Genomic DNA, 26,232 nt, shown 5'->3' on the forward strand with positions numbered 1-26,232 from the left:
CCACGGGCCCATCTGTCTGGCCCATCAAAATTCACTCCCATTTCATCAGTCCATAAAACCTTAGAAAATTTGTCTTGAGATATTTCTTGGCCCAGTCTTGATGTTTCATCTTGTGTGTCTTGTTCAGTGGTGGTCATTTTTCAGCCTTTCTTACCTTGGCCATGTCTCTGAGTATTGCACACCTTGTCCTTTTGGGCACTCCAGTGATGTTGCAGCTCTGAAATATGGCAAAACTGGTGGCAAGTGGAATCTTGGCAGCTGCACCATTGACTTTTCTCAGTTCATGGGCAGTTATTTTGCGCTTTGGTTTTTCCACACACTTCTTGAGACCCTGTTGACTATTTTGAATGAAACGCTTGATTGTTCGATGATCACGCTTCAGAAACTTAGCAATTTCAAGAGTACTGCATCCCTCTGCAAGATATCTCACTATTTTTGACTTTTTGGAGACTGTAAAGTCCTTCTTTTGACCCATTTTGCCAAAGGAAAGGAAGTTTCCTAATAATTATGCACACCTGATATAGAGTGTTGATGCCATTCGACCACACCCCTTCTCATTACAGAGATGCACATCACTTAATATGCTTAATTGGTAGTAGGCTTTCGAGCCTATACAGCTTGGAGTAAGACAACATGCATAAAAAGGACGATGTGGTCAAAATACTAATTTGCCTAATAATTCTGCACTCCCTGTATATGTCCTCCATCATCGGAAAAATGCTACAAGAATGTGTTCAGAACACTAAAAACACCATTTTTTCTGGAGTGGGCATTTTTCAGCATTCTTCTCCAAAAGTTGCCAGTTATTTATTTATTTTTTTTTTTAAGCTTCAGCAACCACAGATGGATGTTGGATGCATTACTATCAGAGCCAAAGCTGCCAGCTGACAGGTCCAACAGAGACGCTCGTCCTACCTCAGAGACGTCTGCCTCCTCTGCTGCGTTTTCCTCCTCTCCCGCAGCGCTTCCAGCACTTCCAGGCTCGCCGTCGCCTGAAAACATGCACACAAGACCATGCAATCAGTCCACCAGCACGGATTCAACCACTTACTAAAGTAGCATCAACTGGGATGGAGCGTGGTTTTACCAAAAATATTTTGTATTAATAATAAAGTTAAAGAAATATATAAAATATGACATAAATCCAACAAATATGCGAATAACCACATTTATATATTTATTGATAATGACTGTAGGTTTTATAATGACTGTTTTTATCTTATTGGTTAATAGGGGTGTTGGGAAAAATCAATTTGGCAATATTCCATGATTTTCATTTGGTATCAATTTAAATTCCAATATTTTTACGAGTATTTATTTATGATTGTCATTAAGTTTTTCACCTAAACCTCCAACCACTAGTTGGCAGCAGAGCACACTGACCCTGCAACCAAAACAACATCAAGATCTCAGGAGAACCAGCTTGTGTTAAGTGTCCGTCTTGTGGTTTTTACCGTTATTAGACGTGTACTACTTAGATTTATTTTTTAGATGGGTACCAAACCTAAACTCTGTGACTCGTTGCTGCCAGTATCATCTAAAAACATGGTTTGTGATGCTTCGTTATGGCTCAGATACAAACGAGTGAAGCTACGTAGCGGGTCATGCACAGAGCTTCAGTCAAAATGCTGTCAGCGAAGTTCTGCTGAACTTCACAGCAAAAGGTTCAGAATTACTGAAATACAGTCTTGGGAAATATCACGATACATATTGTATCATCTGTGTTTCTCATTTTTTTTTGTTTGTTTTTTAAAGAGGAGCCTATTGAAAATGAGATGTTGCATCTCAAGAGGCTTAACCTCCGATCTAAGTTCAAATGTGCAAAAAAAAAAAAAAAGTATCATGATACGTATCATGATATGCATCGTATCGACAGAACAAAATCCCGCCCTGTGGAATGAGCTGTCTAAGGAAAACAGGGCTTCAGCCACGGAGGATTTTTTGAAAGTAAAAACTTAAACTCAACTTTTTCATTTTGCTATAACATATTTTTCAGATATTTTCTCGTATTTTAACTTGATTTTACAGATTTTTTCCCCCATTTTTTGTTTTTGTTTCAATAGCATGTTAGGGGGATTTTATTTTAAAAAATGTATTTTATATGGGCTGCCGTGGTGCAGCGGTAGGGCGGTCGATTCCTGATCAGATGATTCAATTCCTGCTTTGCCCGCTCATGTGTCGAAGTGTCCTTGGGCAAGACACCTAGCAAAAGTTCAATCTGTCCTTCACTTTTACCATAACTGTGAATTCTCTGGAACCAGTTGGAAAGAGTTATAAATTGTAAAAATAAAAATGAATAGTGGCATAAACTCCAAACATATAATTACTAGGAATGCAGTACGGTACTTAGAGAATACAGAAGAGACATTTACTTGGCACTTTGATGTACCCTCTGGGTACTTAACTCTAGAACACTTTCACTATTAAAAGTTACACCTTCACTTTTCCCAGGTAATTTTTATCCGATATAATATACCTAATAAAAAGTATTTGTCATAAAAAATAGATAAAAATATGACAACACGTGATAAATTAGAGTAGTTTTCATTTGTTTTGAATTGTAGTATATGAACTATTAGAATATAGGAAGATCCTAAAAACATGCTTGAAAATTACTGAAAAATTAGGAATTTGAGAAAAAAAAATTCTTAAAAAAAAAAAAAAGAAAAAATGATACTGGAGACTTGATCTTTGGTCCTCCCATTCCTGGGACGTGTATGACTTTACCCAGGGACCCATGAGACTCAGAAATATCCAACATATTGAAAATCATGCAAATACTTTTGCTCGGGTGAAAATCACCCTAGATAGTACTCTAGGGCTGAAGGTACTTGCTGTGTATTTAGGTGGCATTATTTGATTCAAACTTACATGGAAGCCGAAGAGTATCTTTATTTTACCCGCTGGGGTATTTACATGTTGAGATAATGTGTCTACTGTGGTATTTACCACATATAATAGAAATAAAATACCTTGAATTTACTCGATGAAACTGTATGTTTCATGATATTCACCATGTGTAACAAGATAGTGGTAAGTACATAGAAACTACCTTTGAAGTACTGGGAAGAAGTGCCCAAAATGTACTTTTTTAACACTCTTGATAACTTAATACCACTTATTACCATATAAGTACTCTAAAAGAAAACTATTTTTTTACCTTCGATGTTAAAAGCATCAAATTTAATTAATTAAATACTTTTTTAAACAAAATTTTATATACACGGCTGCAGAACAAGAATGTTTTTTCCATTGTTTTTAATTCACAGCTTAATTTCATCAACTTTGATCCCAAAAAGTTTTCCATATACAGTGGAGCTTTGTACTTTACTGTTTGATGAGTAATATTTTTTTTTTCTTGTTATTTTTGATTCGCATGTCCTTTCCTGTAATAACTCTATGTAGAAAACATCATGTTCACTACTTTGTTTTGGATGCATTCATACATAAATTCTGTAAATATGTTTATTTTCAATAAAGTTTTAAAAAAAAACTCATTTATCCCCACTTAGCACAAATTTATGCCTATTTAGCAATACACATGTATTAAAAGAAAAACAAAATATTGTTTTTTTCTGTAAATAATCTGTTTTAACAACCCAGAGACTAAATATAGCTAAACTGAAAGCTAATGTAGCTAAAAGAACAGAAATGAACTCAGATCCTCGAGGGCTGAGGAAACAACGGCCGTGGCTCGGCGGTGACATTACTGCCGTCATGCTGTAAATACATCCTCCGACTCATAACGACACGCCACTTTGAGTGACGCACAGCACCAGCCTTGCCCCCCCGACCTCTCTTTATTGGACTTGGGTGCAGCGCAATCATTTCAGATGAGTGAAAATTGCAGACAGAGGAGTGCTGCGAGTTCGCCTGAAGATGAGAAGCCCCGAGTCTCACTTCCTGCTCTCCGCTCGCTCCCGCCGCCGCTGTTTGTTTTGCTGAGCATCTGAGACCTGCTAACATGCACTGCTAATGCGACCGTAGTGATATTCTGTTCTACAACATGCAAGAGAGACCTACAAATGAGTAAATAGAACCCTGACTGCTGCTGACAGAATGAGGCCCTGAGTATTAGAGACACTAAAGAGCTAAGAGGCTCGTTTTTATTTTTTGGGGTTTTCCCAGCAGGTCAGCATGAAGTGAGGCAGCAACAGTACTGTGTCCATAACAAACGGATCAACCACTTCTCAAACAGACGTAATGCATTTTTCTAGTTATGATGATGCTGTTTTTGGCTAAAATCAATAAACCTGTGGCGTTTTCTAGTACATAGTTTCTGCAGTGCGGTAGTATTTCATTAGAAATTGACCTAAGAGTTGTGGGCGGGACCATTGGCACAAAGTAACTCCGCCCCCCTTCCCATTGCTGAGAGCTCAGAGCAGGGAGCTATTGGCCCGCCCAAAGTATTTGCTACGTCTCAAAAAAGGCTCTTTTTCAAACTGTACTTTTTCACATTGATTTCATTAAAGGAATACTCAGAGATGCAATTTTGATCTTAATTTTTTTACACCTGGGTTTTTACTTCAATACCAGACTGGACTGAAGGACTGAAACAGATGTCCTGAACAAAAAGGGCCCAAGACGACTTTCTATGCTGGTGTTGTTGCATCTGCCTTCTTCTGGAGTGTGTTTATAAGGGGCGGATGTGCCGACAGGAACAGGAAGAGGATTGAAAAACTGGCACAGACATCCAGCTCCCTACTAGGATGTCCCCTACAGTGTGCAAGAGGAGGATGCGATGGAAACTGGAATCTGAATTCCCATTTCGCATGAGACGGTGGGGGCACTGAGCAGCACTGGACCAACCATCCTCGCTGCAGGAAGGAGCGCGTTCATTGATCCTTCCTCCCTTCAACCATCAGGTCAGCAACCTGAGACTCTAGAGCCACATGGAGCCTGTCACTACCTGATCTGTACGCGGAACTCCATCGTCACTTCCTTTCTTTACAACATGATCATTTCCCAACAGTAATTCCGTGATCACAAGAATTTATGTTTTTCTCAACGACAGAGAGCATCTCCTGACTGGATTATAGCGCGGAGAAATAAAAGAACGTTGCCCAAATTCAACACTGTATAATTAGAAAGAGTTTTTATTACAGATGTTGGAGTCTGTGTTAACAAAGTTAATGCAGTGTCAGTAAATGGCGCCATATCCTCTTAAGGAATAAATTGCCGTCTAACGAAACAGAAAAAGAAGAACTTTTGTCGTCTTCTATACAATAATGCGGTCCTAATAATTAATGTTTTTTTTTCCTTTTGTTTTTTTTTTTTTTAACATTAAAGTAAACAATTTTACTATGATAAACATTTTCAGTGTTATATAAACATTGTAAGAGATTATTTTTGTTGTTAACATCCGAAGACATACTCGAAAGTGACACAACCGTAACTTTACTACCATAAAAGATGTTTTAGCGGAAGTGAGGTATGGTTCACACATGCGGAGTGAGCGGTGCAACCAATAGAGTTCCACATACAGATCAGGTAATAACAGGACCACTCATTTATTCCTCCATTTTTCTCTTTTAGAAAAATCCTGACAATTTAGATAAAAAATAAATGTGTTAGTTAAGTTGAGCACATATTCTAATCCATGCTGCACAATAGTACAAAGTGTTTTCATAATAAGGGAAAACGCCATGTTTGACTTGGTTTTCTTGTAAATCTGTTGCAGCAGGAGGTTTTTAATTTAGTTAAAGTTGTCATTTATGGAAAAATATAACCCTGTTCTGATTCTAAATATTTAATATTTTCTAGACGAATGGCTTAATGGTCATATAAGCATGATTAAAGCACATTTTTCTAAACAGTTAAGTGGCAGCTCTTTTTAGTTTTTGGTCAGTAAGAAACTGGACCAAACAGCTCTTTTAAACCTCGTTTCCAATGAGCGGTCCAGATCGGGCCAGACCGGGCTTTTGAGCATTTCCATTACGAAAATGGAGCTGTTAAGCAGGACCATTTCTGGTCCTCCGTTGGTCGTAGGTCCACAGAAAAATTGACCTCGTTAGGGCGGAGTTTCTGTCGTCACACGATGAAACCCATTGATTGGCGGAAAGGTTTTAGGACAACAGCAAGCGTCCGACGAGCACTTTTCCCGACTCAGAACCAAACCAAAACTGTTGTCCTCTTTTCATCTGTATTCTTCCTTGCCTCCTGCAATCTTCTTCTGAGAATAATACATAATACATACGGTATTCCCCTTTATTCGTGGGGGTTGGGGACCGGAGACACGGCGAATCCACGACTACGAAGACCTCTCCCCCGTTTCCGTCTCACCCAACCCCCGCAGCCGAAGAATATCCGTTACACGTCCAATCGTGAACATTTATTGAAGAACATTTGAGTATTGCTCAACATGGAGTTTATTCTTCTTTTTAATTCAGAACAATAGACGGTTCTGCGTCCATAATAAACACCTGCTCCGGATTATAATTATCCTCCGCGGTTATCTTTTTAATTTCTGATTCAGCGCCTCGTTGCTGTAGTCACACCGTTTTGACGCACAGCTACGTCATCGGTCAACACCCCGCATGAGCTTTGGTGGCCCAAACGAAATGCTCACTTGAATTACCCGGATCATTCTAAACCAGCCAAGAGGGGAATGGTCCGGACTGCTCAGTAGAAACGAGGCTCTAGTGTTGAAGGTAGCAGATCCCTGAATTAGAATCTACAACAGGCCATAGACACTTCACTGTGTTATTTATTGTATTATCTGTTGTTTTATGTTGACTAATCAGTGGGATCAATATATTCTCCATCATCAGACAAATGCCTCAAGAACATGTCAAAAACACCATTTTCATTTTGACAAGCACATTGCTCTGTGATGCACGTCTGTGTAGAACCTGGATGTAAATCCCAGTTTACCCACCTTGAGTTGTGCTGCTGCAGCTCTCCGCCGCTCCAGTCACGCTCGTGTCTTCAGACATCTGGTTCTCAGGTTCTGCTGGTGCCTCGCAGGTGAGAGCTGGCGGCTCCACTTCCACATTATCAACGGCACATGAGGGTTCCTCTGCATCCTGTGACGGATCCTCAGGAGAACCCTGGTCTGCGGTCTCCTCCGATTCGTTCAGGTCGGGCTTCTGTGCGTCTGTATCCACCACAGTTGGCTGATCATCTCCTTCAGCTCTCACTTCACTGACGGATGCATTTTGTTCAGACAGAATCTCCTCTGATTCTTCTACATTCGGGTCTCCCTGCGCTCCTGGACTTTCCTCGCTCACTAAATCTGAACTTAAATCCTTTATAAAACCTTCTGGGTCCGGCTCTTCGGTGCTTTTAGGACCCAAATCCTCTGAAGTCTGAGTTCTGCTCGACAGCTGCAGTGCAGGCTCGATGCCATCCGGACTGCTGTCTGCAGCTGCGTCTGCGCTGACATCCGGATGTTGCAGATCATTTGTGTTCTTGGACTTGCCTTCTTCAAGGACTTCTGTGCTTAAAGGAACGCCGCCGTCCTCCACGGAGACGCCGTCCTGACTGGGGTGAAACAATTCCGTCGACGAACTTCCAAACGACCTAAAACTGCCTTCGTCCTCGTCGCTGGACAGGCCGTGCTCCTGTCCCGTCTGCCTTTTAGACGGCATCTCTTCGGCGGACTGATCAGTCTGTGACAAATCCCCAGGAGTCCTTGAATCCACGCTTTCAAGAAGTTCGTCCTCGTCCGGCTCTTCGCTGCTCCGCGGTCCAGAACAACTCCCAGAATGACAATCAGGTTCTGAAGCCAGAGGCCACTCCTGCTGCGCTGAGTAATCCCTGCCAGCTGTTTCCTGCTTTTGTTCTTGGCTGTTTATGTCTGGCGGAGGTTCCCCCTCGTGGAGGCCTTCTATCAAGACAGATTCAGGATCCGCGTTTACATCACCGCAGCCTGTAAGTGGTGTGCTGGGGAGGTCACTTGGGACTGCGTTTGCTGACTCCTCCTCCTCTATGTCACCAACATCTGGGAGGAGTTTCGTTTCTTGTTTGTCAACATCTTCTCTTTCCGTCACCTCAGAGTCAGAGTCCTCTGACGAATGGGACAACCCCATGACTGGAGACTTTCCCTCCCTGCCGGTCTCTGTTACATCAGTGAAGTTCTTCTCCTCTGTTCCTTCGTCAGCTTCCTGCTCTTTTCCCAGATCTTGCCGGCTTTCAGCCTCCCCTTTATCGTCTTCCTCTGCCTGTTTACCACAGCCCACTGCTGCTGGTGGGATTCCTGCAGAGTCTCTTTCCTTTTCGGCCTCACCCACTGTTCCTTTGCTGTCGTCACCCAAGCTCTGGCTGGAGACCGCAGGCTGCTCCCTTCCCTCCTCCTCCTCCTCTGTTTGGCAGGGCTCTCCCTCAGAGTTCAAACCCAGACCCGCCCTGTCCTCCTGGGGGTCGTGGATCTCTGAAGCTGTGCAAAAGTCTGTCTCTGCATTCCCGGGTACAGTACCGCTGCAGTCGGCTCCCCCGCTCTCCTCGGCCTCCGGGCCTTCCAGATCTGAAGCAGGCGGCTGGAGTCTTTCCTGACAGGCTGCTTCCACGCCCTCACAACATTCTGCAGCCGTGTGCAGAGAGCCCAAACGCAGCTCCAGAACAGACCGTCCCTGCACAGAATAACAAGAGAGGGACCTGTTAGTCTTATCAAGAACCGGCGCTGTGATTGCATAAGGTGTTCCACTGGTTACACAAACTGAAAGCTGAAAGGTTAAAATAACTAGAAAAGTTGCATTACCTGGGATAATGCTAGTGTGAATGATTTTTTCTGAAAGTAGTCGGTAAAGATGCTAAAGCTTTTTGCTGAAAATGGTGACACAATTTACTTTAATTTCTGAAAATGCAAAAGCTGTTTGCAAAATGTAAAATTTTAAAAAGTTTTGTTAAAGAACTATGAAAGAGCACTGAAGTTGACCTAAATTTCTGAAAAATGTGTAGTAAAGTTGCTTAAAATCCCTAATACATGAGAATTTAGAAAAAAATATTTAATGTGTTGCTTAAATATGAGCGAAACTCCAAATTAGCCCCCAAAAAACCTCAGTAGATGCCAAATTAGACAGAAAAAATTGCTAGCTCATTGATCATAGGCTAAAATTCCTCAGTAAACATTACTTAAAAGTTAAGTTTTTAGTCAAAAGCATTACTGTTGCTAAAATAGAAGCTAAAATACGAAATAGCATAAAAAAAAACCTCAGCAGAAACAAAATTAGCCAAAAAAGCTAGCTTGTTGATTAAATACTAGCAAAACTCCAAAATAGCCTGAAATTTCTCAGTAAAGTAAATTGGTCAAAAACCATGATGAAACCATGTTGTTAAAATATTAGCTAAACTCCAAATTAGCAAAAAAACAACAAAAAAAAACAAAAACAAAACAAAAAAAAAACAAAACCTAGCACACTGCTTTAATGCGAGCCAAACTTCAAAATAGCCTAAAATTTCTCAGTAAACTAAATTAGTCAAAAATGTTAGCATGTTGCTAAAATATTATCTAAACACCAAACTAGCATAAAAAACCTCAGTAGATGCCAAATTAGCCAACAATGCTAGCACATTGCTTTAATACTAGCTCAGTAAACTAAAAGTCAACAATGCTAGCCTGTTGCTAAAATATAAGTGAAACTCCAACCTAGCATAAGAAACCACAGTAGATGCAAAATTTGCCAAAAAAAAAAAAGCTAGCACATTGCTTAAATACTAGCTGAACTCCAAAATAGCCTAAAATTCATCAGTAAACTAAATTAGTCAAAGGGGTTGGCATGTTGCTAAGATAGAAGCTAAAATCTAAATTAGCCTACAAGAATCTCAGCAGATAACATATTAGCAAAAAACGTTAGCATGTTGCTAAATATCAGCTAAACTCCAAAATTGCTATAAAAGATAGAAACATAGCCCATGAATATATTCAAAGGCTTGTTGAATCTTCTTGAAATTTTAGAATTTGAAGACTTTGTCATTCATCTCCTATGGGGAATATTTTGCTCAATATTTTAAAATCTATCAAGTTAATGAATACCAAAAATACAAGCAGTAATGTCCTGAACAAGCTGAACGTTTTGATACCAAGATTTGTGAAATAGCTAAAAGTGTGATTGAGTTTCGACCTGCTGAAAAACGCACAGAAAGGAGCAGGAGAATCACTATAGTGTGAATGAATTACTGAGTATTCACACAGTGAGGGCAGTGACAAGGAAAACGATCCATGGATGATGGAGCAGGACTCACCTCCGATTGGAGATGAGACACCAGGTGAAGCAGCTGCTCCGTGCTGGTCTGCAGGGTGGGGGCGGCGCCGGTGGAGCTCACCGTCAGAGTGTGCGTGTTCAGCGCGGGGAGGTGGCAAACCACCCGGGCGTCCGCACAGGGCAGCTGGACGGCCTCAATCTCCCCGTCCGCCCTGAAGTAAACAGGAGAAGAAAGATCCAGATGTTGTAGCCGGTCTGACAAAAACACAGCAAAACACGGCAAAACGCATCCGGCGGTACAGAACCTCCAGGAAACTCCTGTTTGGCGAGTTTTCCCGCCCGTTACAGTGTGTACAGTCCGTCTTCTGAAGGAGATAGCGCTGTGAGAGCTAGCAGCTCCCAGTGAAGCAGATCTGTTTGCGTAATCCTGGGCGGATTGCTTCAGCGCTGAAGCCTGGAGGGCTGAGGTCACCCGCCAGGCAGAGAGTGACTTCACTTCTCATGAGCTAAATGAAATTATAAACACATAAAGACGGAGCTGGGAGCTTTAAAGCAACACTTAAAACTGAAGAAGCTCCCATTTAAGTCTGTAACAAAAACACACAGAGTGGAAGTCTTCACCACTTAAAAGAGGACTTTAAGCTGCGTCTCATTTCATGTACTAAAAACGCAGCGTTCCCCCTATGAAATGTAATGTTTCACTACAAAGGAATGAGCGGATTTGACCTCATTTGTCTCACTATTGTGCCTTCAAAACTTCAAACAGAGCACGTCGGAGCGCTCGACCGGCTTTAAAAAGTGTCAGAGCGTTTGGGCTGGAGGAAAGCTGTGCCAAACGAGATGCTGGAGAGGTGCTGCCGGAGGTCAGAAGACGCTCGACAGAAGCTTTTGTGCGGCAGTGCAGCCTCCCCATCCGCCTGGATTCCTCTGGAACAATACTGTCGAGCCCACAACATTTCTATTTGCCCTCAACTATGAGGGAGCCGAGCGGGGAAGCAGCGGGGCTTCATGGTGAGGTTATCTGAACACTTCTATTGTTCCTAGAGACAAAAGACACTGCAATCAAAGAGGGGGCAACCAAATCTGTACTTAGATGACTGAGAATGCATGCTTTGTGAGAATGACGGAGGCTTTTTGAAGAGAAAAGTGACAGTATCTATAGAGGAAAAAACAACACCTGTCCAGCATTTACGCACGCATCCAGATAAAAACATTGTTTGGTTCGTTTATTCATTCATTTATTTGTATTTTTATGCATACTGTGGTTTATGGGGTAACAAAACATATGGGGAGGTCAAAAACAGTGCAAGAATTTTTGCTGCGTTTAACATTTGCGTCTAATCACACCGCACAAAAAAACGACTGTCCACTTTTGATAAACACAAGTGATAAATTCACCAAAGCTTTACACATTTCTTCAGTAATCTTATTGTACATTATCATTGTTACATTATGCAAGAAGATGTGAAAGTCCCACTTCGATCATCTATTGATCTATTTTCAAAGCATTCCCAGGGGTCTTTTAAGTAGGATTGTGCCGCTTTTAGCCCAAATAAAGGACAAAGGACATAATTTCTGCAGAGCAGCAGAAAATCATTAGAAGTTCACCTTTGAGATGTGGGCGGGACTGCTGGTGTGGAGCAACCCCGCCCCCTTCTCTCTCCCTGTTGCTAAGAGCTCAGAGGAGGCAGCTTGAGTCCCACCCAGCCAGGGCATAGGTGAGCTAGGCGGCTGCCTAGGCTGCCATCTGCTGGAAGGGGCACCAAATTGTAATGATTTTTTTTTCTTTTTAGCAGTCTAACACACCACTCGTTTTGTGTGAAATGTAAAAAAAAAAAAAAAAAAAAATACTAATTAAAACCATAAATTAAATAACTCAAAATTTTAACATAATCATAATTTTGTCTGGTGATGTGCCCCTCCTTCCTGACACATCTCCTGTGGAAGTTTGGTGGAGGAGAGGAGAAGGAGAGGTGTGTGGTGTGGTTGCTGCTTCTTTAAAACTTTAAGGACAAAAAAGCAGCAAAACAAACACTCAGGGACAGTTTTAAGGTTAAAAAAAGGTAGGAAGACGAGGAAAAAACAGACTCAAAGCAGAGGTTTTATATTCACATTCAATTGCTTGGAAATTCCCAAGTATAGATGCATTGGAGTGTTGAAAACACCACAGAGGGAGGCCTAGATATTCTTCCAAAACAAATAAGCTAAATGAACAAATGAATAAAGAATTATATTTTTCTTTTTATAGAGGACATATATATATAGAAAATACTTAATTCTTTATATATGTCCTCCATAAACTGAAAAATGCCATAAGAACATGTTAAAACAACAAAAACACTATTTTCATTGAAGTGGGTCTTTCAAAAAATATATATATACAAAGTTTATCAAAATATATCAGACTGCCTCGTTGGATATGAAAAAAAATGTTTACTTACTGTGCGAGAAGCTCAACGAGGCTTTCGTGGCCTCGAGATGCTGCAATATCTGAGGGAGTGAGGCCTTCTCTGTTGGCCAGGCCAAGGGCTTCCCTGGCTCCAGGCTGCCGCAGCAAGTACCGCATCACCCGAACGAGGCCTCGGCGCGCCGAGAAATGGAGCAGAGTCTCCTGAGGAGTCAACTCTGAGGGCGAGAGACACAACGGCGACGCTCAAAGAGGGAAACACGCAGATCCAAACAGACAGATTGATGCTGGAGCCAACAGGACACCTCTTGGCAGCATGAGAAACCAGCATGTGACTGACCCACTGTGGTCCAGAGACCATTTGTGTTCTTACTCAGGATTACATCCATCGTTTAAACTGCCTCTTGGCGGACGCAATTAGAAAACACTCCCTGACGTTTGGCATCTACAGTGGCTGTTCTCCTAATGAAACAAGCAAATGAAAACAATAACGCTGCAGCTAAATCATATCGCATAGCTTCAGCAGAGGTGAGCCAGGCAGCAGCTCAGCAGACTCCCACTCTTCATTTAGTCCATTATTGACTTCATATATCAGCCAGGCTACTAATAACACAATAAAACACACAAACTCTGCCTATTAAACACACACTAAAACAATAACACAGATTCATGAAGCCACAGTCTTCATGTCACGACAACAGGTTACTGGAGCGGTCCTTCAGCCGGACTGTTCCAAAGATCAGACTCGGTAAATAAACAAGACCCTGATTCCTGGGAGAGAAGATGAGAACATTTCTATTGACCAATCAGCTGTTCCGTCCCTTTGACTGGCACAGTTCAAAAGAGCACAATGTCAAAAGTTCACCGGGAAATTAATCGCGATAAAACGTATTTACATGCTGTAACAGTAATTACGGGTCGTAAAAATGTCAAGTTACCAAAATAAAACTAGAGATAACGAAGCAGACTTTAAAGATCAGAAACGACATGTGAAAAATGTATGCAATAAAGACTACAGAGTCTTTTAATGTATAAAGTGTACTGCTATTTGGACTGTATATAGAGACCTGGACATACTACCCTCTCCACCTTTGTGCAGAGGTTTTCTATAGCAGACTTTCTATGAGGTCCAACCATTGACTGTATATGACAACTGGACTAAGTGACTCCTCCCCCTTGTATCCCAAACAGGAAATATCGAAGAAGCCAAAATTCCATAGACTTTCATAGAGAAATAAATAGCTATTATTCAGTCATTCTATTTGTCAGAAAAACAATTCTTGCTTGTGATACTTTTTAAAAAATATTTTTTTTATTTTTTTGCATGACGTTTTTTCTTCAATAGACGTTATTCCAGCAGACCAATCAGATGCTTCGATGAAAGTAGCTCGTCTAATGTTGAATATTTAAAGCATTTAATTGACAGAATCATTTTTAAGTGATAGGGGCGTGGCCTTCCAACAAGCTCCACCTGCTTACCAAGTGTGGTTGCCATGGAAACGATGACTGAGACCGATTTGGACCATTCACTGGTGTCTGTATCACAAAATAAATGGCAACTGAGTTGACTTTATTTCATTGGAGCTGGAAGTAAACCGATGTGCTGGGATGACATCACACTCACTCGGTCCAGTTCTCTTATACAGTCTAGGCGGACTTTCCTCTTGTTTTTAAGCCTTGGAGCTCATTGGACCAGACGTTTCTTCAGGATCGAAAGTAAATTTTATCCTCAAAGCTTCATGTCTTCATGCTTTATTTCAGATTTAATGGGCATGTCCTCCCAAAGTAAAGGTTGCTTCAAACTTCTCCAGAGAAATTTGGAATCCTGGGATCGTTCCTGATACGTACTAGCCAGCCTTTGTTTTGTTCACTGTAAGAGAATTATTGTGTGAAACCACAGAAGTGGCTTCATTTCCAGTCTCCAATCATTGCTGGGCAGAAATTTGTGTAAATATTTGTTTAATTAATTTCCGTTTTCTTAATAATTCTTTCACTGTAAACATCTGAAAAACTTAAAACAAATCAAATGTGAAATGTTGGTTAACAATCCCTTTTTGTGGCTCCATGTTTTAGAAAACTGAAACCGGGCCAGTAAAGGTTTCAAACACAACCCAGACTGACCCTAAAATGGTGTTTTCCTTTTGTTTTATCAGCAGAATCACGCTGGTTCCTTCTGCTGATGAGAGGTTACAGTCCATTTACAGAGGGCCAGTCGGAACCGCCCCGCCCCGACAAACTTCGAGCTCGCCGGTAGAACGTAATGATCCAGCTGCCAAGTGTTGCCGGGCAGGAATGCGAGATGCCAAACATCAGCAGGAAACGCTTTACCGCTGAAAACCGGATCCCTTTGCAGCACTTTGACACAATCAGCATGGAAGTCAAACTGGTTGAAAAAGGAAGAAACTCAAACTTAAAAAAGGGAAATTATACTGTCTGTAGATTATAAGTCGCAGGAGGAAAAAAGGTCTAATCAAGAAGAAGAAAACCATATATAGGTCGCACTATTAGGAGAAAAATTTGACGTTTCAGAACAAATCCACCAAACCAGGATTTTCGATGCTTATCAAAAAATATTTTCATAAACTAGATGCTCAAGTTTTTTGCTTTTACCAGTTCTTCTGTCTGTAACCCAGTGTTTCTGTCCCGCATTAGTCCGAAATAAAAAAAGAAAAATATTTAGACGAAAATAATATAAATGTTAAAGTTTAATAGGAAAACAATCAGATTCTCCTCCCTGTTTGTTTTGGACGACATTTCTTCAATCACTGTTTGTGGCACATACTGATAAACACATACAGCGCCTTCTAGTGGTTCTTAGCAGCAAAAGTGGGAAAAATAACAAATATATGAGATTATTTATGCTTAAAAAAATCACAAATAAGTCACAACTGATAAGTTGCACCCCCTAGATAAACTATGAAAAAACCTCTGACTTATAATAACAAATGGGACTTTATTGTCAAAACTCCAGAGATGCAAATTCTGACTCAGCCTGGATCAAAACCACCACTAACCTTTACAAATTGTTAGTTTTAATCTTTTTCAAAATGTTTTACAGTAGGTGATGCCATATGATTAACAAGATGTTGTTGAGCCAGATATTGTTTTTCATTTTTGATTTCCCATTATCTAATAACATTTATTATAAAAAATAAAATAAAAAAATTTAAAAAAACAGAAAAAATTGTCTGTTTGATTCCTTGAGTCATCGCATATTGTCAGATGACTCGGGGAAATGTCAAGTGCTGCCTAAAAAAACAAAAAAAGGTGATATTTGCCTTTGTTTCATTGTATTAATATATTTTTTAATCTCTTCTATTAATTGTACTTAATATTTTTGGCTGCTATTGATTACTGCGACCCAAAACAAACAAACAAATTACCATAAAAATCCCAACAGAAACCTGCTCTGGAGTTCTCCAGGGTTAAAGATCATCATGATGCTGCATTTTTTTGCTCAGCAACCTATTAGCTAATGTGCTCACCTGCTGCGCTAGCATCAAAACAAAAGGTAAAACTGCTCTTAATGCAGAGGGGCTTCACTCTTTCAGCAGATTTATCCCCCCAGTCTTAAAGAAAACACTTTATGTCTTTAACACCTCCTCTTTGACTCACTTAGACTCTAAAGTTCTCCACTGAGAGGCTCAATCAGCTGCTTTTTAACCAGAAACAACCTCCAGTCGCCATAATTACTCACCATAATGAATAAAGTGAGACTGAAAGCAAAAACAAAAATCTGCCAAACAGGTTAGGAGCAGGAAAGCTGCCAAGGATAAAAGAAATGTGACCCAACTAGAGATCAGGAGGACTGGATTATGACTTTTGCTCTGTAGAATGCACACAAACATCAGCGTGTGCACGTTTGATTCTGAAATATGGACTTGCCCCCCCCTCTGATTGGCTGTAAACCACTGTCAATCAACTGCCTCCATGCTGTGTCTCCTGTACAGAAAACATTCACTTAGCAAAATTAACATAAATCTTCAAACGTGATCAGATCTTTCTTTTGATTCTATAAAACTGAACGTACTTTTCTATTAAAGTTTGAACTTTGAGAGTTTAAACAAGAGGGAAAAGTGTGAAAATGTTCATGTCTGTTTGAGAAAAGTCTATAAAGCTTGTAGTGAGGACCTTTACAACCTTAAAACATCTAGAATAATTGGAAAAAAAGTTTATCACTTCACAAATTTAGCCTTTTAGGAGTTGTTTAATGAATAAGAAATCATGTGTGAATGCTGTAATAGTGATTCTCCTGCTCCTTTACGTACATTTTTGGGCAAAAAGAAAAAAAAAAAATCACACTTTCAACAATTTCAGCAATCATAGTATCATTACTGCTTGTATTTTTGGTATTCATAAACTTTATAGCTTTTTAAATTTCGAGCAAAATGAATAAGAAGTCTTCAAATTTCAAAATTGTAAGATTAGCAACAAGCCTTTAAATATATTCATGGCTATGTTTTAATCATTTATAGTTTTTTTCAATTTATATTTCATAATATTTAATTTATAGTAATTTTCAAAAAGTGTAGAGTTTAACTAATATTTTATACCTATTTATACTTAGTTTTTTTGGCTAATTTGTTTTTTTTATGCTTTTTTTTAGTTTAGCTAACATTTTAGCAACATGCTAACTTTTATGGCTAATTTATTATCTACTGACGATTTTATTGGCTAATTTAGAGTTTAGCTTCTATTTTAGCAACAGGCAAATATTTTTGACTAATATAGTTTATTGATGATTTTAGACTATTTTGGAGTCTAGCTAGTATTTAAGCAACGTGTTAGCTTTATTGGCTAATTATGTCATCTACTGAGGTTTTTTTGGGGCTAATTTGGAGTTTAGCTCAAATTTAAGGAACAGACTGTTTTTGCAAAATTGGCATGTATTAGGGATTTTTAAGCAATTTTACTATATTTTTTTCAGAAATTTAGGTCAACTTGAGCACTCTTTCATAGTTCTTTAACAAATGTCCAGTCTTTTAACATGTTGCACATAGCTTTTGCATTTTCAGCAAATCCCTTCATCAATTAAAGTAAATTGCGACACCATTTTCAGCATAAAGCTTCAGGATCTTTAGTGATTACTTTTAGCAAAAAGCATTCACTCTAGCATTATCGCAGGTAATGCAACTTTTCTAGTTTTGACATTTGTACGGAATTCGTTAAGCATTTTTATATCTCAGCAGACAAAAAAACTGGTTGTGCGTCCATGGTGTGCAGGATGACTGAGATAAACCGCCATCCCCTCGCTGCGATCCCTCATCTGACAGATCTGATGGAGGCAGAGCTCAGCGCCGCTCCTCCTCACTCCCCACAGTTCAGGGCTGCTCCAGCTCCGTACTGGAGGGGTGACATATTGAGGAGCGGAGTCTATTAGAGCACAAATCAGTCACCGCGGCTGCAGTCTGCCTCATCCATCAGCGTTGTGACAATTCACTTCAACACAAAGGAGCTGCTGTGTGTTCAGTTTTTAAAAGCACGTACATTTTCCACTACAAAAAGTTCGCTGGATTTAACCATTGACTGTATATAGAGAACTGGACAGAGTGAGTGTGATCCAGAGAAAATGGCTCCAACTAAATTAAGTAAATTCTGGGGTTTTTTGCCGCCATGTTGGAGCCAGACATTGTCAGTGAGCAGAACTTCGTCCAAGTCGGTCTGAGTCACAGTTTCCATGGCAACCACACTCACCAATCAAATGTAAGCTCACACCCCTGCCAGTTGAAAGGAGGACAATCTGTCAATCAAACTTTTCAAATGCTGGACATTGGGGCCGGTGAGTACCGCCTACTTTTAACGAGGCATGTGATTGGTCAATTTATAACTAGAAGAACTTCCACTACAAAAAATAGGATTAGGGAGAAAATATTATAAAAAAATGATAGCAGAGCAAAAATGATTAATCTGACGAATAGAATGACAGAGTAATAGCTGTTTGATTCTTAATAGATGCTAATGTGATTTTGACTTCTTGGAACCACCTCCTGTTGGGGGTCACTCAGTCCAGTTCTCATATATAGTCGATGAATTTAACGAGATCCTGACTGTGAGACCAATTTTTTTCCCTTCGCTAATCAGCTACAAAACTAAAAATGTTTGAAATTTCACGCATTTTTATCCCTTTTTTGGTCAATTTTAACTGACATGGTTTGATTTCCAAATTCCAAATGAAACCATAAGCCATTATCTGAGCAATAGCCGGAGGCAGAGGCAGAGCTCTAACTACTCCCAGAAGTCTTATTTATTCTGCTTCACAAAGAGCAATTACCTCACAGAGTTCATCATCCATATCAGCTCATTTAGCTTCCTTTAACTGATTATAGTCATCTGAGTCAAGTGCTGGAAGAGGCTGCCATTTTAATTTCAATAAAAGTGTGTTTGTTTGCGCTGATTAGGCCATTCTTCACAATTCAAACAGCTGCCTCTGCTGGCGGCGGCGGCGGCGGCGCGGGGCTCCGTGTGGACTCTCGGTCTGATGTAAATCCATCAGGAAACGTGCTTCAGATCATGTAAATATAGGCTCCGACCTGCTCTGACATGAGCTATAACTCACACGGCTGAAGGAGGTTTATGAGCTGCATCTGAGGATGTCATAACCCTTCCATGCTGTTTATGGATCAGCACAGGAGGTCAAACTTCTGGGAGCTCCACCTAACATCCTCCCTCATTCCCAGAGGGTTTTCCTCCTCCTCCTCGTTCATCTAAACATGCAGCTTTGATACCAGAATTTTCCAGTTTTCCTTTGATAGGATTCCTCCAGCTCTGAGCCGGTCTTCTGCTTCAGGACTGATGTGAAGTTGCTCGATGGGAGGAAACAACGAATAAACACGTTTGAGGGTTTAGCCAAACGCTCCTCAGGCCTCGTCTGGCTGTTCCATTTCTACAGGGAAGTATGTCAGATATGCAACAGCGCTGCATTGTGGTTTTGCCCTGTCCTTGTACTTAATTTCCACTTCTTGTACTCTCCAATTATGTTTTCCAAATGTTAAAGATGACAAATGAATCCCTCGATTTATCGAGGTATGAACGTTTTACGTCAGATCCCCCTCCTCACCCGTATCCTGCAGCTTTTGACTTATTACTCTCAGAGAGCAAAGCTGCTACTGAAAACAAAAAAAAGTTCAAATTTTGGGGGAGCCCATAGCCCAGACCTCCTTAAGTGTTCTGAACCTCATCCAGACAGTTCGCTGGCCTCCAGCCTCACCGCTGCTGTTGGTCCGCCTGCTCCCCAGTAAGCTCCAGCCTGGAGGAAGTACAAGGTGATGAAGAGCCAGCGCCAAGCTCTCATCCAGGCGCTCACACTCCTGCAGGGGAATCTGACACTCGTCCAGCAGCAGGACTCCGTCCAGGCCGTCCGCTCTGCCTGCTGTGCTCACCTGCAAGAGAGGAGTCGCATTTTAATGAGGATACAGAGAAACAAACCTTAACTTGATGCTTTTGGGTTAAAGATGGAGGGAAAATAATAACGCATCACAACAGTCATATTTGAAAGTGTTCAGCTCTTCATCACGTGTGTTTTCAGCTTACCAGGAACTGGGCCATGTCAAAAGCCAAATCCTGGACGAAGCAGAATCGATGTTCGGCCAACGGAGCAACGCGAACGGGGCGGCCCTGCAGATCCCCCGAGCCCCCGCAGATATCCCGGGTGGCTGAGCACAAAGTGACCGACACCACCTCGCAGCAGTTATGAGCTATGAGACAGGCGGGACACAAAAACGAGGCATGACAAGACGGAACGAGAGCAGAGAGGAGCAGACAACAAACAGCATCGTTTTCCACTGATGTCACTACAAATAAGAACAAATCGGATTGACATTTGTGTTGTATGTTTTATGGATATTCAAATACTAATACCCAGGTCACAACATAAACATTGGATGGAATACTCCAATGTTTAAATGTCGTTTTAAATGTCCACTAAAGACTATGGACACATTTCCCAAAATGCCACCGTGTGGTAACCTAAATGTAAGTTTTTTTGTAAATCCGGCAGGTGGCTGGGGAGGTTTTTGTTTTGGTTGCTGCTTATGTGTTTGTTGAAAAAATGCTTTTATAAAAATTATGCATAAAATTTATAGGTATGAAAGTTAAATAAAGAAACATATTTTCTGCAAAGATTTTACATGCAAAAAACAAAACCTTTAAATCATGTTTTGTACTTTAATCTCACTACAGAAGCAGGAATTTGTTTATTTTAAAAAAATAATTACAAATTGGAAAAAAGTAATCGTGATTCTTTTTTTTCTTAGTTACAGCATTTGCAAGCCACTTATTATCTGCAAATAATCACAATATGAAATCAAATGAAAAATTTTACATTTAGAAATTTTATTTTTTAACCCTCTGGAACTTTTGCTACCAGATATAAGAATTTCTCTCGAAAGAGCTGCTATTTGACATTATTCCTGGAATTCTGTTTTTTCTATTACTTTTTTCTCATTGCGTTTGTGAAAAATAATAAAAGAAACTTTTGGGGAGAAGTTTGATCCATGTCTGTCCACTCTGGACCGCTCACCTGCCGTAATAGCGGTGGGCGGGACTTTTGCAGTGAACCGCGTAGCTTCCACAAATTTGAGACAACCCTGATGCTCGTTTATGTGGAAAAATTAATGTTGGTCCCCACCCCCAAAAAATAAATAAATAATGGTCGGTTTCCTCGATTTGTAGCAGCAGACAGCTCCGTTAGGCTCCGCCCATCACAGTAGATCTTTCACTTTTGTCCAAAAACTACAAATAAATGCCGTATTATCTCTTTGATTTAAATTAAAAAAGTTTAACTTTATTTTAGACGGAGTCTTATCACGCCGCACGGCAGGACGCAGGAGGGCGTTAACAAATATTAACACGTTAATTCTGTTTCAATTATTCACATGTTTTAATGCGTTAACTTTCACGGCTCTACTATTTAGTTCTTAATGTTCTATCTTTGTCCAGAAAATATATATATATATATTAAAAAAAACACATTTTAATGCAACAAAACCAAATAATCAAAGAGTATGTTAAAAAAAAGTGTCTGTGTTTTTTAGAGGAGCTTCTTTTGTTTCTATGCAGCTATGAAGCTCTAAAGCAATAGATTAGCAGCAAAAGAAAAAAAAATATAAAATAATATTTGTCTTTTTAAGAGTTTCAGCATAAGGACTTATCTAAAATACTTGATTTTTTTCATTTCTAAATGAATGTTGGGAATGTAATTGCAGAAAATCCAAACATGACCCTTCCATGAGTTATTTTGATGACTCTCTTCATAAACACGTCTGCCCCGGTTCAGTGTTTTGGCGCGGTGCGGCTCTTTGTACCAGATGTCACGGCTCTGAGGAACTCCAACAAGTAAATGTTAATTTTATTACAAACACCTGTGATTTTTACTTCAACAAACCTCAGTTCATTATGCAATTTACCAAATCAATGCCTGTCAGGAATTACCAATTAATCCACTTGTGTTTGGATGGTGGGAGGAAGCCTCGGCGCCCGGAGGAAACCCACACAGACGCAGGGGAAATATGCCAATTCCACCCAGAAAGCCTTGAGCCGGGGCCAATCAAATTAACCTAAATTGTTCAATTAACTATCTATTTTTCAGCTCACAAATGTCTCTGTCAAAGAGCGAGCTCATTTTAGGATAATTTTGCACAATAATTTGTGACAACAGGGTGCAAAGTTGCTCTGCTGATGCAGACCCGGTTTGTTCAAATAAAATGGATTTTTACTAAACTTAATCAGACATTTTCTCTATTAATCCCCCCACACCCTGCAGTACCAAGTAAAGCTGCAAAAAACAACACAACCTGCTTTCACTTCAACACAAATGTATGCAAATCAGGGACTAAACGTGGATGACTGATGCTGAACTCAAAGCTGTCTTACAGGAAATAAACAACACAGCTTTATAAATAAATAAACAAACAAATCAGAGACAAATCTGCACAAATTAACTATTTTTTTATACAGTCTAGTGGAAATTGCCCAACAGGTTTGTAGAGGTCGTCGGGGTCTTGGAGGTTCAGAGCAGCCGGATGGAGGAGCAACGAGGCGCGGCTAATCTGTTGGGAGAATGTAACACCTCCTCTCATCCCCCAGCAGACACGCCTAATTCAGCCGAGCCCTTAATGAGATAAGGCCGTTTGGCGTGTCGCGCGTTTCACACGCAACAACAGAATCCTCCATCAAAACCCATTCACACGCCGTTTTAGACCGCACTTTCCGGTTAGTCCCACGCCTTTGCTGGTGATCTCAAACTTCAGACTGGTGAGCAGCTCTTGCACTGCCTCACATGCAGTGAAGGACAGTCTGGCTCCATCACCTGCATTGATGGGAAAAGCTATTTTTAACTAAACCGTCTCAAAGCTCTGCACGACATTAGGCCAAAGGCCAGCAAGGACTGCTGGTAAAGACCCACTCCCATGAAAGTTGGTGCTTTTAACACATTCTTGTGGAGATATTTTCTTATGATTGAGGACTTATATAAAGAAAAATAGCATTTCTGAGAAGTGAAGTTAGTAGTTGTGAGATAGAAACAACAATCGGCCGGCCACAAACTCGTCTGAGCTGGCTTAAACTGTACAGCTGGATGCCTCTGATATTGCTCGCCGTTTATGTTTCACCGGTAATGATAGGTTAGGGATGTGAGGGGTTGTTAGCTAGCAGGAGAGTGACAAAACAGAGAGCTCTCAGGACTGCTAGAGTCACAAATAGAACTGCCACCGTGTGACAGAGACGCATAAACAGATTTTATGCCAGCACCCGACTTGTTAGAAAACCGTTGGCATGGTCATGAATGTAGACGGAGACAGTCAGACGGCCTTCAGGGTTGTGAAAGGTGATGCAAACAGTTAATTAGAGCTGGGCATCTATTATAATTTCCAGAAAGGATTTGATTCGCCAAAAGTTGGATCGATTCAATTCTATTTTTTTTTCAATTCTTCAATGAAATTCAATTCTGAGTTTACACATTTAGACACATTTGTATAGAAATACATTAATTATCTACTATATAATTGGAATATATTTATATTAATCTGATCCAGTTCACATACTGTAAAATGTATCAGTGAAATAATGAGATTGTTAATATCATACAGTGTCACATGGTTTCTGTAAAGGAGAATCTCTAGCAAAAATGTTCAGATCATTAACATTGTAAACATTGTTCTGCCTCTCCAGGAAAATGTTTCAGTTTGGCCACTAGGTGGCGATCGCACTATAGCATTACATATTATTCCAGAAGAAGAACAAGGTAAGATGAAAAAACTGTGCTTTAGGTCACAAATGGTTCCTTAAGAGTTTAGAAAATTCACGCCTGTGAGTTTATAAAGATGTTCATTTACTCAGTAGTGTATGTTTTGGTTGACCGAGTGTTAGCTCAGGATCCTGGTTATACTCTGGTGACTAGGGATGCAAACATACAGTTTGCTCACGGTTCGATATGTATTGAGCAAGAAAAAATAAACCTGAATTCCTACTTTTCTACACATGATTATTTATTTTGCAAAGAGAAATACCATAAAAAATGTTGATTTTTTTCAAGTGCACAGTTCTTGGCACTTAATGCAGAATCACATTTAAATAGAACTCTTGTATACTTGTATACATTACAACTTATATGAACTGCAACAATTTAAGCAGCTGTTTTAAGTTTTTGACAGCTGGATGTCATACACAGTCAAACCTGAACCAATTTAGAATATTGACTGACTTATTCGTCTAAATAAACAACAGCAACACGGATAAAGTGCAGTACTCCGTAGCTGTCAGTCCTTCTTTCATGTACCTTTAAATTTTACTTCCTCTCAGCCTCAGATCTGTAGACTCAGTGTTTTCTTTTAAAAAGCAGCTAAAAACATTTTTTTTTAATTTCCTTTTTTTTTAATTCTGTTTTTATATTCTGTGTTTTACTGTGAAGCACTTTGTGATTTTTATCTTGAAAGGTGCTATATAAATAAAGATTATTATTATTTATTTATTTATAAAAAAGAATTTTGGTTGATTTTAGCATTTAGCTAAATCTTTTATTAACTGTAGGAGGGGAAAGGTAGTTTCTGGCAGGGAGGGGAAGAGTAGGCAGAGACTTTTTAGTAAATAGTAAATGCTGTATACTTGTATAGCAGTTTTCTACCTTCTTTCGAAGACCTAAAGTGCTTTAGAGTCACAGACCTCTTCACACATCCACACACTGGTGGTGGCTCCGCTGCCTGAGAAGTAAACTCAAGAGTCGCCAAACCAGAACTGTATTTAATCTCTATTTAACCAGCCCTTTTAAACCGGTAAGTCATGACTGCAAATATTAGGAATCCACCTTTAATAAAGTAAAATGAACAAATGAGGGTTTCCTGTCCACGGTTCAGGCTGACCTTTAGTCACTGCGCTTTCACTGGTTACTCATTCATCAGCTTTGAGGAGCTGTGAGACAAACTCATTTCCAAATAAAAATGGCAGCAAAAGCTCAACAAGAAGAGCATTCATTCATTCATTTAAAAGCGAAGTCAGAAGATTATCATTTGAATGTGTTTGCTAGAAATAATAACTCCAGAAAAGGTTTTCTGTTACGTGAGGGTCGACACATTACGCTCATTAGAGATCAGTAATGCATCATGGTACTCAAAGGCTCCAGCAAATCAAAACTGTAAAGTAATCTGAGGAAGCAATTCTTTTCAGTATTGATGAGTTCTTTTTCAAACTCGGATTATTTATTTTCTTTGATATTTGCTGATTTATGGGTTGGCTATAAATTTGGTTTATTGATTTGACTGCACAGAGGTCACAGGAGCTAAACATGCCTCCACAGATGATAAAATGATCCATACCCTTTAAAATGCATCACATTGGATTAAGCAGAAAGCGAGTACTGTAGGTGGAGCTGTCCACCCATGTCAGGCTACAAGGGAGCAGCAGGGGACGGTGGGCGGGGCTTCTTACCGGGACACATCGCCTGCAAGGTGTCATGGCTGCTCTTTAGGGTGGAGGTCAGGTGTCTCTGCGTGCTGCCAGCAAACAGCAGGAAATAATCCACATCCTCCTCATCGTCTGCCGGCAGCTCTTCATCGGCGAGCTGCACCGTGACAACGCAGTGACCCTGCAGGCGGAGGTCAACACAAAGAGGAAGGAGCGCTCAGATTATGAAAGCAGCAGATGTTACACGTTTCATCACATAAGAAATGAGTCAAACTTTCAAAATACTAGAACTGGAAAATAGTCTAACATTTACTTAGATCTAGTGGTGACAATAAAATAGTTGTGGATTTATAATAGAATTTATTTAGGATGAGTGTTTGTACATTTTAAAAATGAAATTCTTGCACCATCAAAGTCTAGCTTGCCAAAGAGCAACATCACATACAGTATGTTCGAATTCGCACTCTACTTAATGCACTATATAGGGGATACATCACTATTTTTTGGGGGGAGTACAAATACAAATTTCCCAAATCAAGAGACCTGCTAATTTCCCAGAAACCAGTATGCATCAATGCTCACTAGAATGGCAAATATGAACCACAATCCATTGCGTTTGAACAATTTGTTATTCAAAAATATGTGTAAAAGTAATTTATTATATCATTCAAGCTTTAATCATCAGAATACAGTGGATTCATAAAGAGTTTCGCAAAGTATTCCTTAGGTTGATACCATTGACTGTATATAGAGAACTGGACTGAGTGACCCCTCCCACCTCGCTTCCAA

At 40.1% G+C, this 26,232-nt stretch overlaps 1 protein-coding gene across 4 annotated transcripts in view; it reads right to left on the minus strand.

Moving 5' to 3' along the window:
- The window catches only part of LOC112160343 (A-kinase anchor protein 13), a 145,348-nt gene that overhangs the window by 76,718 nt on the left and 42,398 nt on the right, over positions 1-26,232 (minus strand). For all 4 annotated transcript variants that reach the window (XM_036211357.1, XM_024294791.2, XM_024294790.2 and 1 more), the window contains exons 3-9: positions 25,468-25,624; positions 20,080-20,243; positions 19,757-19,928; positions 12,584-12,767; positions 10,183-10,354; positions 6,878-8,570; positions 916-992 (exon numbers count right to left, since the gene is read on the minus strand). In XM_036211357.1, coding sequence (XP_036067250.1) covers positions 916-992; positions 6,878-8,570; positions 10,183-10,354; positions 12,584-12,767; positions 19,757-19,928; positions 20,080-20,243; positions 25,468-25,624 — 2,619 coding nt within the window. The remainder of the gene's footprint in view (positions 1-915; positions 993-6,877; positions 8,571-10,182; positions 10,355-12,583; positions 12,768-19,756; positions 19,929-20,079; positions 20,244-25,467; positions 25,625-26,232) is intronic.

This window comes from Oryzias melastigma, linkage group LG3 (genome assembly GCF_002922805.2).
Source record: "Oryzias melastigma strain HK-1 linkage group LG3, ASM292280v2, whole genome shotgun sequence".
Lineage (NCBI taxonomy): Eukaryota > Metazoa > Chordata > Actinopteri > Beloniformes > Adrianichthyidae > Oryzias > Oryzias melastigma.